Source organism: Lycorma delicatula, chromosome 2 (genome assembly GCF_047948215.1).
Source record: "Lycorma delicatula isolate Av1 chromosome 2, ASM4794821v1, whole genome shotgun sequence".
Classification (NCBI taxonomy): domain Eukaryota; kingdom Metazoa; phylum Arthropoda; class Insecta; order Hemiptera; family Fulgoridae; genus Lycorma; species Lycorma delicatula.
In genome coordinates this window covers 62,440,528-62,456,660 of record NC_134456.1, presented here as the reverse complement: position 1 = coordinate 62,456,660, position 16,133 = coordinate 62,440,528, and the positions used below count along the sequence as shown (strand labels likewise).

The 16,133-nt window shown below is 28.2% G+C and overlaps 2 protein-coding genes across 5 annotated transcripts in view; both read right to left on the bottom strand.

Annotated features, from left to right (window-relative positions):
- The window catches only part of spir (spire type actin nucleation factor), a 713,663-nt gene extending 710,236 nt beyond the window's left edge, over positions 1-3,427 (bottom strand). For 3 of the 4 annotated variants that reach the window (XM_075355415.1, XM_075355416.1, XM_075355418.1), the window contains exon 1: positions 3,103-3,427. In XM_075355415.1, the coding sequence (XP_075211530.1) occupies positions 3,103-3,385 (283 nt within the window). In that variant the 5' untranslated portion in view covers positions 3,386-3,427. The remainder of the gene's footprint in view (positions 1-3,102) is intronic. The other variant, XM_075355419.1, reaches the window with a different exon arrangement.
- A 6,719-nt stretch (positions 3,428-10,146) lies between these two features.
- mop (tyrosine-protein phosphatase non-receptor type protein myopic) overlaps positions 10,147-16,133 on the bottom strand; it is a 97,495-nt gene continuing 91,508 nt past the window's right edge. Inside the window, exon 19 of the mRNA XM_075355414.1 lies at positions 10,147-10,779. Within this exon, the coding sequence (XP_075211529.1) occupies positions 10,682-10,779 (98 nt within the window). The 3' untranslated portion in view covers positions 10,147-10,681. The remainder of the gene's footprint in view (positions 10,780-16,133) is intronic.

Genomic DNA, 16,133 nt, shown 5'->3' with positions numbered 1-16,133 from the left:
TTTACGACGTATAGGTAATTTCCTCCAAGGTTATACAACGTACTAAGATTTAAGAATTTCAACAATCTATCTAAATATCTTCTGTTATTAACAGAAGTCCAAAAACCTTTCACTATGAAGCATTTCTAGTAAATAACAAGATCATAAATAATAATTAACCACACAATCAATAGTTTGACAAATTTAATGCTAAATCTATTGTTTATCTAGATACTTTTATGATAAAATCTACCACCAAATTTTCACAATATTTCAATGATAAAATAAATGAAAAAAAAAGTTAATTAATTTACTCTCATTAATTTAAAAATTGTTTTTTTTTATTACATATTATTTCTTTCTTAAAAGTTTAATTAATCATAAAGTTAAAAGTGTAAATATTAACGCTGGATTTCACACTTATCAGTAAATATTTCAATCACATTAAAAAAAAAAATGAAACAATAAAAAACAAAAGCTAGATAATTAATTATTTTATGTAAATTGTCAATCGGCATGAATTAAAAAAAAACTGAATCCCTGTATTAATAATGTATTAAAAATCCGTAGGCTAGTAAAATAAAATTTTATATAAATAATGTTTTACTGGAGAATATTACACGAAAACCAACCTATCTTTCACTAAAAATATAGGGTTTCTTTATAATAAGTATACTATGCAGATAATAACAAATAATAAATTTTATTGCAGATATTATAATAGTCCAATGTAAAAAATCACAAAATTTACACTATCACACACCAAAAATTAACGACCAGTTTGAAAGAAATTCTTAAAATTTATTTTTTTATTAAAGAAAAATATTTGAAGACATTTTGAAAATATTTTTGTTCTTAATTGTAATAAAATTAATTAATATTTTCAAATACTGTATTAATTATCAAATAAATAATACTTACAACAAAAATATATTTTATTGTATATGGTAACATCCGAATTTTTTAAACTAACTATAGCCAAACAGATAAAAAAAAGTTTCTTGAGATTATGAAGACGGATATGCGGGTCAGGTTCGACGTTTACTTTTAAATATTAACAAAAAGGATAAGATATTATTCGTTATAAACTCATCCCGTCTATCATAACAAATTTTCACCTATTGTAAGCTAATTTTTTGACAATAATATTACAAAGTTAATATATTTTGTATAATTAATAAAAATGTGTAACTTATAGATTTATTAAAAAAACATTAAGAAAAATATATAATAATTATTTTAAATTTATAGTGATATATAATTTATTTTTTATAAATTCAATACAAGATATTATGAAAAATCTAAATATATGAAAATCTAATTACAGTAATAATAAAAAATAAACATAAAGTGAGGGTGAATTCAATCGGTCAAAAAATTTGCAAGTGTTAAGTGGTAGTCGCATATCCAATTAGACCAAATAAAACAGTAATTAAAATATTATAATAAAATGGATTAATAATAAAAAATTAAACGTTTATCACCACATAAGAAAACCTACAACTTAATACATAACACTGTTTCTTTGTGTCGAAAAAAAATACATTAATACAAAACAATGCTGCAACTTTGAAATTAAAATATATTAACCAACTACAAGAAAACGTTTTTCACGTATACACCTAACAACAATAAAAATACAGAATGCAGTTTATTGCTTATGTGTATATATTAGAAAAGCAATCTTTACACCATAATTTCGATATGATATAAGATGGTTCCATGTATACAAAAAGAGTTTAAAGAAATCAATTCTCTTGGTTGAGATTGTGAATGAAGTCAAACTGCAAAGGCAAATATTGATACCTTCATACACCATTAAAAATATAAAAACCACTTGCGTTGGACCAGACATCCTTAGAAAGTGTATATTAAATAAAATCTTTGAATCAAAACTTAACATTTTTCATGCAGAATAAATTTTGTAATTTTTAAATGAAAGGGGTAATGTGATTATTCATTATTCCTTTCTCCAAGAGCCACACCTATATGAATTTGATATACAAAAAGCCAAAGCAAAGCAAAAGTGAAAATATTAATCCAATTTTTTAAATAAACAATTAATGAGTATACTACTTGACTAAGATAATAATAAATACAGAATAAAAGTAATCTGTTATCTTTAATAATTGAAAAACAGCAATTTAGATATGTTAATGTAGTTAAAAGAGTATACTTTAATCTAATTTTACTTGTAAAAAACCTTCACACAATATAAAAATAAACGTTAATAACAATAAACCTTTATTACAGTAAAAGACTTTGCGCACAAAAAATTACGCGAATAATTAGTTAACGCTTCTAAATATATTTTAACGCATTTACATAACAATGCTTTTGTCGGTAATTTTTAATATTTAATTATGCTGTCAGAATGTGATGAGGTTAGGTAATAACAATAATGATCACTCTAGTATATACAAATTCATTTTTGCGATAACCACAGTGAAATCATTTTTTCCTTCGAAAAAAAATTGCTACTATCAATGTATAATAATTAATTATTAGAAGTGTCAAATATTAAATTTAATATATATATATATGTAAATTACGTAAAAATTTCCAATATAATATTTTACTAGGATAAAATTTATTTCATGACTTTTTAAGTTGTCACGAAAATTAGAATACATGCGTACATGATAAATATCACAAAGGTAAATATAACCAGAGTTAGTTAAATTAATTCATTACATCTATTACCTAAATTAATTAACAATTCGACCCTATTATTACACGGTAAGTCAGGAATGTTCTCATACTTCAGCTATATACAATTCAAAATAAAAATTTTCAGTATAACGTAACAATTTACAGATAGGACTGTCTATATTCCAGTAAGAACATGTTGAGTAATATACTCTAACGTTGAATAATCGTGATATTTTCTAACGCAGACCGACACGCAGCGGTTAGGAGTATTGATTTGCGCAAAGCCCTTGTGCCCCATATTCATCTATTTGCAGTAGTTTCAGATAAAGAAGAACAGCGATTTGTTAAAACTGTTACAGACGGTATACAGTGGAATATTAAACAGAAATAAATAGTTGATTTCTATTTCGGTTGCTAAGTAACAGGGCACAATTTATCGATTAAGTAAATAATAAAATAAATTAAACTTACCAGCATCTCGTTCATCTGCAGTGCCTCCTCCTTCAAATACGGTACTGGAATGCACGTGTCCATCCCTATGTAACAATACTTGATGCAAATCTTCAACTACCCTACACCTTGTTCTGTCACTCAAAAAAGCATTTTTTAAACACTTAGCACATTGAAAACACAAAGCCCATGCGTGTTCTTCACTAATCGGGGCATTAAACGATTTAAGTATATCTGACAGGCGAATACACTCGTTTTTATCTAGTATACACTTGTTCGGTTTTACTGTGACGTCTCCCGACATCGTGCCGACCACAAACAGATACAAACATCACTGAACAACTGCGGCATTGCAACCTTCTCTTCTCAACTCAAAGTTAGTGGTTTCTCTATCCACACGATAGATCGCGCCAGTGTACCAAACAACACTATCAGCAGGCCAGAGCGGGATAATAACCGAACAGCTATTCAATACATGTGTTACTCTAAACGGTACTATAAGTCATCTGCTACAAGATTTTGAAATAGAGCTATACAATAAATCAATTTCAGTAATATTATGAATAAATTTGATTAAAAAAATTAAAAGTATTATCGAAAATGATCCTTATCTAACGTACTACATAATCTTATACATTTGATCGCTATTAAGCTATATAATTTAAGGAATAAATCGTTTCTTGTAAGACTGACAAAGAATCACATAGTTTTTCATGTTATCAACTATAAACGATCACACAGCTAGACACTAGTGATGTCAGTCAATACCACGTTAGAAATGATAGAACTGTTTCTTTTTCATTAATGTAAAAAAAATCATTCCGGCAAGAAATTGAGCTGGTTTAACTGGTGGGAATATGCTTTAACTTCATAAACCTACGTATGTTGTCACTCAGTAAACAATTAAAAAAAATTAGTACAGTTGTTACATAAATGTATAATATAAAAACAATTCATATGAAATAGTACCTTCTATTTATTGCATTTCATATTAGCTTCTGGCAATGGTCACAAGAAACTTCATTAAAATTATATTAGTACAATGTAAAGGAAATTATTACATACAAATCTATAGTTTTTTTTAGATTTTCTTCAATATAAACATGCAGTTTTAACTTTCAGCTGCAATAAACTGTCCCAATAAATGAATTTATTGTGGGAGCTAAAAAAAGGAATTTGTCCATTCCCATTTAGTAAATGTAATCATTCAACAAAAAACTGCCATTCATCCGATTGAAATCTTTTTAATAGAGTATTACAACTTAACTGCTTCTATTGTTTATTATTTATGTTGTTCAAATACCTAATGAGCTCTCAAATGGACTCTCGAATAAATTTTATCTTCTCCATATTTTTCTTTATGAACAGGTATAAAAAATAGCTAAATTTAAATTAAATTTAATAAGTAAATATAAAATTTAATTTAAATTTGATTCTAATGAAGTACAATGAATTTTATTAACCACTAAATTGCATACATTCTAAGTGTTACTGAACTATAAAGTTCAGTTTAGTATTTTCTGAAATTTACATACATTTAATTTTTTTTGTGACTGGTTATTTATATATAAAAAAGCAAAGTTAATTTTTGTATTCAAATGTACTAAATTAACTTATTATGCATTATTTACATGAGTAAGAAATAAAAAAATAACTATAAATAAATAACATTAAAATATAAGCAGGCTACATTACTAATCTTAACATCTACTTCTCACTTTTGGTAAGGAATGTATGTCTCCTCTCCCAACTGCTTTAAAATTGTTTTGTTTAATTATTATACATAATCGTTAAAAAGTAATAGAATATATATTTTTATTTTTTAATTTATTGAAATATAAATTATGATTCATGCTGAAGTTGATTATCTGCTAACCTTTAATTTTTTAACATTTAACTTTACTTTTTCAATAGATTGGTAATTGATACTTAAACAAGGGCTCAGCACACTTATGAAAATTATTACTTTTAAATGAAAACAAACAATAATAAAAAAACAGCTGAAGCAACTATTATAAATTTTGAAAAAAATACTTCACATATTTGTAACTTTTTTTTAAGTTTGAAATGGTAAAAAAAATTATTGATGCAAAATTACATTTTTTAAGTGGTTAGAAACTACAATAAATAGTTAAGTAAAATGTTACAATAATTACATTTTGAAATTTAAATAATTTTTTATTAAAGCCTAAGAATATTATTTATTACTCTTAAAAGTTTAGAAAGCTCAACTTCCTACAGATGGGAATGGATACTGGTTACTTCTTGCAACTTCCTGATTCAGTATACTCCTTTTCCTGTTTAGCCTCTGGAAATTACCATCAGGTATTACTTCAGAGGATGATATGTATGAGTGTAAGTGAAGTGCAATCTCAGGTCAACCATTTCCGAGATGTGTGGTTAATTGAAACCCAACCACCAAAGAACACCAGTATCCATGATCTAGTATTCAAATCCACATAAAAGAAACTGCCTTAACCAGGAGAACGCTATAACTACTTCTACTTCCAAGTCAGCTGATTTGCAGACACATTCACCACTAAACCAACCCGGTAGGTGTGATGCAGTATACTACAGCTCTTCTATTTTACTAGAAGTGCCAACACTATTTCAGATACCCAGGTATTTGAAGACATTTCTGGATGTATGCATTTATGCATACATCTAAATTATATTATAAATTATATCTAAATTTAGATGAGTTAGCTTTATCTTTTCATGCAAATAAAGTTGAAAATTAAAATTGTATAATAAGGAATGATAATCAATCACAAATTTTTGGGGTTTTCCCCACAGTTGATTGATGCATTATACCAGAAAGAAATATTTGTGGCTTCTTTATAATTACTTCAGGGAGTAGATGCACTAACTGGTATGAAGGAGCAATATATGAATACTTTCATGCTAGTATCTAATAAATTTTTCTTTATTCCTGATATGCAGGCCTAACAGACCATGCTTTATTTGAACAATATAGAGATATTTTAATAACCAAACCAGGTAGTAAATTGTAACTCAATTTCACAATTTCTTATTAAAATATATATTCAGCGTCTGAAGTGATAATATTAAAATTAATCTTTATGTATAGATTTTCAAATTAATTTTGTTAATGAGTTTGCCTGGCCTACATTTTGCAGGCTGATATGGACTATTGGATATATTAATCAACTCTGTAAAGAAGGCAATGGGAAACAATTTCATTGTTCTCTGCTTAGGGTAGTAACAATGCCAGGTTTACTACCTGGCATGAGAAGCTTGTTATTTTGCAGTAATCATTTTCAGAACTGATGTCTCGTAACAGATCAGACACAAAAGTTACAATTATAATTAACTTGTATATATTAAATTTTATTATCAATAATAAAATATATACAATTACTTAGATATAATCATAAAACAGAAACAAATGATTCATTTTTCAGATATAAGATATTTCATGCATGACAAAAATTCTTGATTATTTCAGTCTAAGCATTTTCTATTAATTTTTTTCATTGAATAAGTTATCAGATTTGAAAAATTTTTCAACTCGTAAACTCTGAACAAGGTTCTGTAATTTTTTTATTTATCCTATTGACTTTTTTCTGAGCAAGTCATTGTAAGTGTAGATACATATTTTCAAATTTTTATCAGAGGGGTAGGAGGAAACAATTTAAAATAAAATTTTATGTTCAAATGGTCAAAAGTTTTATTATTCAAGGTCATCTTAATTATACTTTTTACTAGTTAGGAACACTATTATAATTTTTAATTAGCAAGAAAATAAGAATTTTTTGAATCCTTACCTGGTTTGATCTCATAATTCCTTAAGGAGTAAATATTCAGTGTCACAATCCTGAAAAACCTAATCGGTAAATTCAAAAATCTATTTTAAACGCACTATGAAGCAAGATTAAGAGATGGTTTAAAAATTGTAGCAGCTTAGGGATTCAGAAAGTAGGGTGTTCACATTGGATTTAACTATTTTCTTATAATGATCTAGTAGATACATTCTTGTTAAAAATCACTTTCCAATAATAAAAATAGAACTGCAGAACTTTTACTTACCTCCTTTATAATATATTATACATAAGAAAACTTATTTTGTATAAAATTAGTATTTTTGAAGATATTTTAGTTACATTTAACGTTACAGTTAAAATATACCTGGTTACAGAAAGGTGTAACTGGATATATTTAACCTCGGTTTATATCCCCGGGGTTTGTAACTTAAACCCCTAAAATATAAACCAAATCAAAAAACTAACAGATATACAGTTCAAAACCATAAGAAAACGTTTAATTAATAACAAAACAACTATTATTATAGACCATTTAGACGGAGCTACCACAAAAACAAACAACTCCGCTGGTGTTGTGTGCTTAAGTCCTGTTAAAATGAAGAACATGACCTCTGGTTAAGCCCCTCATGGCTAGGTATGGAGGGGGTGGTGTAGCATCCGGAACAGTCACATGGTGAGTGTCTTCCCCGTCAGGGCCAATTTGAGTTACATTTAACATAAAAAAATTAAAAAAATATTTAAATACTAAAACTTTAAAATCTAGATGCCCAAATTTAATGTCTTTCTGGATCTCTGTGTTTAAAGCATAAATACTTATGAGAAAAAAACAAAGCCATTTTATCCAATAAAATGGCTTTTACAACAAATTCATGATGATATCGTAATTGCCAAAATTACACAAGGAAAGTAATAATTATAATTATTAATATCTTATAATGGGATGTAAAATTAAAAATTCCACTATGGAGACCCTTTAAAATGCACACTTCCTCATTGAAAGAGGTACATAATTTTTTTTTTTTATTCTATCATAACTTTTATCAATGTGATATCTGGAAAACATCTGCGGTTCAAATAACATAAGTCAAACTTGCTTCCTCTGAAAGTAACAATGTTCATCATAGACCATTCTTTGTAGTGAAAAGTGAAGGCGACCCACTAGGAGTAAATATCACCTGGATTTCAGTGAGCATGGGATGCTGATAGATAAGCTATGTTTGCCTCAGTGAAAAAAAAACAAAAAACTACTTTTTTCTCACTTCTCTATTAAGCCTGATATGGAATGTTTGTTATGCTTGGAAATTTATATGATTTTTCAGAGTAATTTTATCATCTGTCAGGTTGCCCATATACCATTATGACAATGACAGATAACATACACACAAAATTAAAGAAAAAACTTAAATTAAAAAAAAAATGTACAAATTTATTTTTTACATAAATAAAAAAATATATATATGTAAATTTTTTTCATTAATCTCACCTCAACTAAATTACTATAAAAACAATAATTTAATTGATTGAGTTTTTATGTACAAGGGTTATTTTTTTTTCAAGGTCTGATTGGTCACGAAATAAAAACCCGTGCAAAAATTGGATGAACCATTGCGCATATGTCTTGCACAGCGTCTCTAGTATGGCCTTCAATCACGCCGCGTCACTTCGTTTAGTTCTGAAGACGCAGCTAGCACGTAAACATGTCTGCAACAATAGCATCTCCTGCCAAGTGTGAAGTGCGTGTGGTAATTCGATTTCTTCAGGCTGACGGGTGTAATACAGCTGAAATTCATCGACGAATAAGCAATGTGTACGGTGAAACTCAATGAGTGACAGCAATGGTGCAGGAACTTTAAAGCAGAAGGTACAGATGTTCATGATACAGGCAGTCGGGGAAGGAAGCGAGTGTCAATCGATGATCTGTATTGAGCGATTCATTTTCTGAAATTTCAAGGTCAGCTCTCTAAACCATTGTGAGTGAGCGACTTTAGTACCGCAAACTGTGCGCGTAGAAACATGGCTGAAAACACAGGCAGCTCCGTTCTATGATGACGGTATTGGAAAGTTGGTACCACGCAATGACAAATGTCTAAATCAGAGTGGCGACTATGTAAATACTTGTTACAAATAAAAAATTTTTATTTTCACTGTGGTTTTAATTTTGTGACCAATCGGACCTTGAAAAAAAAATAACCCTTGTATTTTATATATAATTTTGATACAATAAAAAATTCAATTTATAGTTTGTTATTCTCCCTGTTAATAAATACCCATGTGGGCAATATTATAATATAACAGCAGCAACCATATTTTATAAATACTGTTAACTTTGGCAACAGCAGCTATAAGACATAGCATTGTGATGTTTACTATGGTTTGCACACAGAATGGCATAAGAAACATTTCCACCAAAAAGTATGGTAAAATGCATATATTTTAAATATAACATTTCCTTTTTGTAAAAAAAAGCAGAAAAATTGAAAAGCTATAAACAAGGATTATAACAATTTTGAGTAAAATCAAATTTTTTAGTTAGATATTTATAAAAAGAAAATTTTATCACCCTTTTCCTCATCCATTAATCTACCTAACTTCCTGGGATTCTCCATAATCTTAATAAGTGACTACTGCTAACCATATCAAACAAATAGATCAATGGACTGTAATTATTTTCTTATTAAATCCTCTTTTTGTCTATGTCTACTATAATAATCAATGAAAAATGTAAAATAAGAAAAAAAGGAGACTTAGACTTAGACTAATATTTCTGTCAGTTTTTACATAGTTGCTTGTATTCATACTACATAGAGTAATAATTTTAACAGCAAGATTTTAATTATTAAACTTCTGTTTCTGAAGTAATAAAAAAATGAAATCCAGAAAAATAACATGAACTTTAAATAGAACAAAAATTCTTACATTTTAAATTTTGGTCTTCCTAATCTGCTAATAAAAATTTATTTGTCAGGTTCAGGTTATATTGAAACCATATAAATGATACTGAAATTACTGGTGAATTGTCAGATAATTTAATAAGTTAGATAGAAAATTGTCCACCTGCTACAGTTGAAAAGCATAAAAATCAGGGAGTTAAAAATAAATTAAGAGGGCAAAAAATGATTATTGCCCAAATACAAAATCATATAAACACTGTAAAGTTTACTAAGTACAAATCCCCAAAGTTAAAAAAACAAAAATATTTTATAGACATTATAAAGGTTGAAGAATAAACACAATAGATGTACGATGTACATAGGACACAAAAGAAAACAATAACCATAAATGAGGTTGAAATAATTATTGCTTTGATCAACACTGAATTTAATTAATAATTTATAACATTGAGAAAAAAGTTTAACAATAAATTTCAAATCTTATTTTCTTAAATTAAATTTATTTAATAAATTGTACAGACTTTAATGAAAATAACTATTATGTAATCACAAGTGTTTCCCTTGTATATAAAATGTTTTAATATCCTTTCATCAAATAAAATAATAAATTAAAAATTTAAATACTAAAATAAACTGCCTAACAAAAACAAATATTAATACACAGAATAAAACACTATGTGTACAATAATGAAACATAAAACATTATTAAAGTAAAATAAAACAGGTGTAAATTAAAATAAAATAGCCTATTAAACAAAATCTTCTATTTTTATTTTTTAATATAAATACTGGTATGAAAAGATATTCAGCAATAATAACAATAATAAAATAATAGTAATAATTATTACTCATAAATAACTTAATAATAATAATAATATACACATTAAGTATTACAACGGAATGTTTTTCTAGCGATATAAATTATCACTGAAACCGCTTTATAGGCCACATTGGATCAATCTGTCTTAATGGATCTTCACCATTCTTCTGTTCAACACCTTCACCAACATTACTATTTGATCCTGAAAAAAAAAATTAGAGAAATAATTTTTAAATTGAAAATTATAAGATAATGAGAATGAATAGATGTTACAAAAATGAACATTTATTTCATACCAGAACTTTTAAAACAGGATGACCCATTTTAATTTTTTTTTTCTGTAAGTCTTTATCTTTCATATGAAGAAAGCTGTGTAAAAGAAATATAGGAGATAACATTAACATTTTTTGCTTTACACTATTTTTTTTTTTAAGATGTGATTATAAACTATTTGAAGTTTGTGCAGCACTAGTCAGCATTACTTTCTCTGAGATTATAAGGCAGATTCCTGTGAATTGAAGTGAAGGACTGAATATTTAGCCATATTTTGAGAGTTTGGCATTCTGATATACAATAGTATATTTGGCTCCTGCTGAAGACAACAGGAAACCACTTTGTTGCACATATCCTTCCTCAACAAAGCCTGACATGATCATGATGTAAAGAAACATCATGATCAAAAGTGAGTTTGTGTAAGATTTAATACTTTATTGAAAAAACTTAAGACCTGTGTTTTAACACTTTCACTGCCTCTCCCTTATGAATATACTTTACCCAGGTGCCATCTATTTTTTTGTGATTTATTTACTTTTATGTATACCTACATTTATTATTAATTGAAAATTATCCTTAATTTCTTACGGCAAATATAGTAAATACAACATCCGTAGCATATACTGAGGTGGCACATAGTGCAACTCTACTGTGCTGTTTGCCACTTCAGTAGCATATATAGCGATCCAACCGGCTTTGTAAACTGCATTATTTTACCATTAAAATATTATGCTAGACTTATATTTGTATTTCATGCACAAAATGTAAATCAGGCACATACATACTATTTTGTGGATGTGGGTGTATGCTTACTTGGACACCCATACGCTTGTGCACATGTACCTCCATACAAGTGAAATTATACATCACACATCCAAGTAAGCTAAATAAACATATTTTTATCATAATGCTAAGTTTGGGTTTTATATATATTGTTATTATAATTACATACTTAATTTTAACACAAACTAATTGATAAGGTAATAAAAAAATAAAATAATACCTCCAAGTTTCTACAACAGAATATTAATTTCTATATTCATACAGAAAATTAAAAAAAAAAAAAATATATATATAAAATACTTTACTTGTCTACTGATTACAATTAAATATTATGACATTAAAATTAAGTGAAATTAAAATAATTTACTAAATAATTTTCATTAATGCTGATATTTGTGGTAAACTGCAAAACATTTATCCAGACCCTGGTTGATCGCAACATTTTGGACAGTAAAAAGTGCTATCACTTTTCTTTTTGTTTGCAGTGCATACCTTGCATCTTTTTTTTTTAATACTTTTACTTTTTTAACATTTTTATCATTTTGTGGCAATAAAGCTGGCAAGTGGGGAATTGAGACAGATGAAACAAGACTTTGTCAGACAGGATCTCCTATTAACTTTTCTATAACTATATTTCTAAATTCACAATAAGGAGTAGACGTTTTGTTATGTTTTCTATTGAATAGCAGACAGAAGTTGAAAAATATGGATGCCTACCTTCTTATACCAACATAGTGTTTTTCTTTACCGTGAGTAATAACTCATCATCTGATCCTTGTTATTGATTCTACCCATGTATTTACTGTATTCCGCTACAGCTTGAGGAATTTATTTTGTAAGTGCATTAGTTTCAGTTTGAACTTTGCTTCCATCAAACTTCGATGAAATCATAAGAACTTCTCTCCACTTCAAAACATAGACATTCTTCTTGGTGAAGCATTGCACAATTTTTTCCTTTTTTAACTTCTTACTTATAACGTCACATGGATTGTATTTCCTTTGAGAATTTAATGTATTTGTACAATAGGTACCTTTGTTGTAAATTTGATACCAATCTAACATTAGTAAAAAAAAGTGTCTATGAAAAGAGAATGTTCTGAATTAAGTTTATTTTCCATTAGTTTTTCAACAACTTTTGTGACATGGCCTGATCCACTCAAGTCGGGGTCGTTTAATCATACATAAACAAAACATTTCATTGTCAGTCCATTTGCTTCGTTTAGAATGTACAGCTTGATACTGTATTTATGGTGCTTGTTTCAATAAACTGTGGAAAATTAACCTTCTTCTCCGCAAGACCATAGATTTATCTATATAAAGTTCTCTCACTGGTGAATAAATAAATATTTCCAGAAGGTTATTAAAAAAATTTAATAACTGCCTTACTCTGTGAAGAGGATCTCTACTGATTTCTGTTATCGGATTGAAGTGTAGAGCCGGAAGTATTTAAGAAAGTGGTTTCTACTAATAAACTCTGGAAAAATTGGAATTTTGTACAGCAAGTCTGTCCTCCAGTAATTATTAATTTGCAGAAGTTTTATTGTTCCCATGTGTAATAATAATGATAAAATGTCCAAAATTCTTGCAAGCTTACTTGGTTGAAACCTTTTATCCATAATTGTGGGCCTCTTGCTGTCGAGTGTAGCTGAACCGTTTGCATTTGTTGCATTTAATATTATTTTTAAAAATGTGGAAATTGCTAGTAATAAATAAACCTAGAGGACTATTGTCAGTCGTGTGTTTAGTAAACAGGTACTATTGAAAAAGATATCAGTGAGGGAGGATTGGAAAGCGGGGTGTCAGAAAATACAAAAGAAGAATGTTGTTGTGTGTGCCACGGTACCTGGTGAGATTGTGGTGGTGATGAATGTGATGGCAGTGAAGAGGGATTTGTCGCAGAAGGACTTGAGAGCTGCGAAGAAAGTGGATTGGTAACAGTAAATGATTGTCCATCGATATTGTTGTCAATGTTCTCTCAAATTCAGATATCAAGCAATCATAATCGGGTTCAACATCACTGAAATCTCGTTCTGATTCTCATGTCTCAAGCAATTCTTTTATATCATAGGTTGATAGTTTTTCTCTTTTTACTATGAGTAGTTGTTGCACTTTCAGAAAGTCTTTTTAATGGTCAAGAAAAATTGACATCATTTTCAGCCATGGCTAGAAAATGTTTATTACAATTAGTTGACATTAAAAAGAACCTAATCTCCCCGTTCTGTACATTATACTCGGACAGAAAATACAAAAAAAAAAAATATTTTACCAAACACACATATTCTCCACCTGTTCTATATCTAATAACATTATATGTAAAAATAAAAACTGTGATCGAATAATACATTCTGACAAAGTTAAATCTTGTTTAGTAAGCAAGTCTTGTTTCATCAAGAAATGTTTATAATTTTTTAGATTATATTTATTTAAATTGGAATAACATTGAATCTGACAATGTATTAAAGTTTTTGTTTTTTCTATCGTTTACAAGATGAAATGTAGAAGAGATATTTATCAAGAAATATACCTAAAATAATAAATACAAAGACAAAGAAACAATCTTGAACAGAAAAAACTATCATTCTATTGAAACTACGGCTACTGGAATATAATGAGTAGGGGGGGGGGGGTCTTGCTGTGTGCCTGGCTGACAGACAGAACATTAGCACTAGCTGCCACTTGTTGGAGGGAATATTATATTCAACATGTGCAGTTCAGTTTATGCTATGGAGCTGGCACATAGGTATGCGTATTCCTCTCCATAGCATAAACAGAGGTGGCAGTGAAATTGTTGAGTAAAAAATAAAAATTACTCTCATTTTTATTCCTTTTTCTCCAATTAATTATATTTATTACATAACTGTCCAAAAAGAAGTGTAATGTATTTAGAATATATGTATGTATGTTTGTTCCACAGTAGCAGCTCAATGGCTGAACGGATTTAGATGTATGACCCCATGTTGGGATCCTTGTATTACTGGGAGTGTCTAAATATATATATATATATATATATATGTTTAAATTAATTTAAAAAAATTTATTACACAAATGAGTTGTTTCTGAATAGTTTGCATCTGAACACTCAGATATTCTGTATCATTCAGTATTCTGAATGATACAGAAACCTTATATCATATGTGTGAAGCTGTTGTCTTACTAGTGTTTTTAGATTACCCAAAAAAGAGTGTAATGTATTTAGAGTGTATGTAAGTTTGTCTACTGTAGCAGCTTAATGGCTGAACCAATTTAGATGTATGACCCCATGTTGGAATCCTCACATTACCAGGAGTATCACAGGCAATATAAATATATATATATATATATAAAACTTTCTGAAAATTCAAATAATTCATAAACATACTGACAACTGTGCTAATTAAACTAAAAAACACTTAACCAAATTATTTTTTTTCTATTTGTTGATATAATTGTAGAATTATGTACAGACTGATGGGGAGATCCCACAAAAGTCGACTAGTGGTATTAATTTTCTTTTGATTTTTCTGTTAATGTGTTTAGTGGTTAAGTTATTGTTTTTTGAAATATATATATATGTTTAAATAAATTTAAAAAAATAGAAAAAAATACAGTATACAAAATTGTCACCCGCACACTCTTTAATTACCCTATATCAATGTGGTAAATTTTTTGAGAAGCGAGTCAAATTTTGTTCATTACTTTTTTCACTAAGTTAGTGGAGTCACTTGGAAAGTGAGGAGGGAAAGGTATGGTAAAAACGGCGCCAATTTGGAAACACCAAAAATTTATTAAAAGAAAAACTTGACAGTTGACCCACCTTTTTGGTTCTCACTTTTAAAATCCTCTAAAAAGGTTTGTTTCCTTTTTGTTTTAAAACTTTTACTTAAGTGAAGGGCAAAAAATAAAGATTGATATCAAAAACTTGATATCAATGGGGTGATACCTTGAATTACCGCACCAGGTGACACCATGCCTAGTGGCGCCTCTGCACTGAGTAATTGAATAAACAAGGAATAAAGAAAACACATATATATATTAAGAAATATTTTTTATTAATTAACATACTAACAGATACGTGCATGTATAATAAAGCTGATAAAAGTACATTTGATGTGAAATCTGTTATTGCTTATTTTTAGATAGTTTCTTAATATTAGGTTCAAATTTCGTACTCATTTGTTAACGCATTTCGCAGTCAAGTCATTCCAAGTTTATTTCTGTTGGTAGATTTTACAAAATTAACAGAGGAAAACAATTGTTCACACGAATATGGGAATCCAAACATTGTTAAAAGAGCGTTAGCAAGTTTCTTCATTGATATAAAATTGTTCGGTAAAGAATCCCCATACATTAATACAAATATTTTCAATTTATTTTTCTGTACTATGCTATTTTGAAATTCAACTAATTCCATTTTTAAATCACGGATACCTAGCCACATAAATTTAGTTAAGTCTATTGTTTCGAATTCTGTTTTGCATGGATATAAAACAAAATCAAATGTATTTTCCAAATTTTTAAATT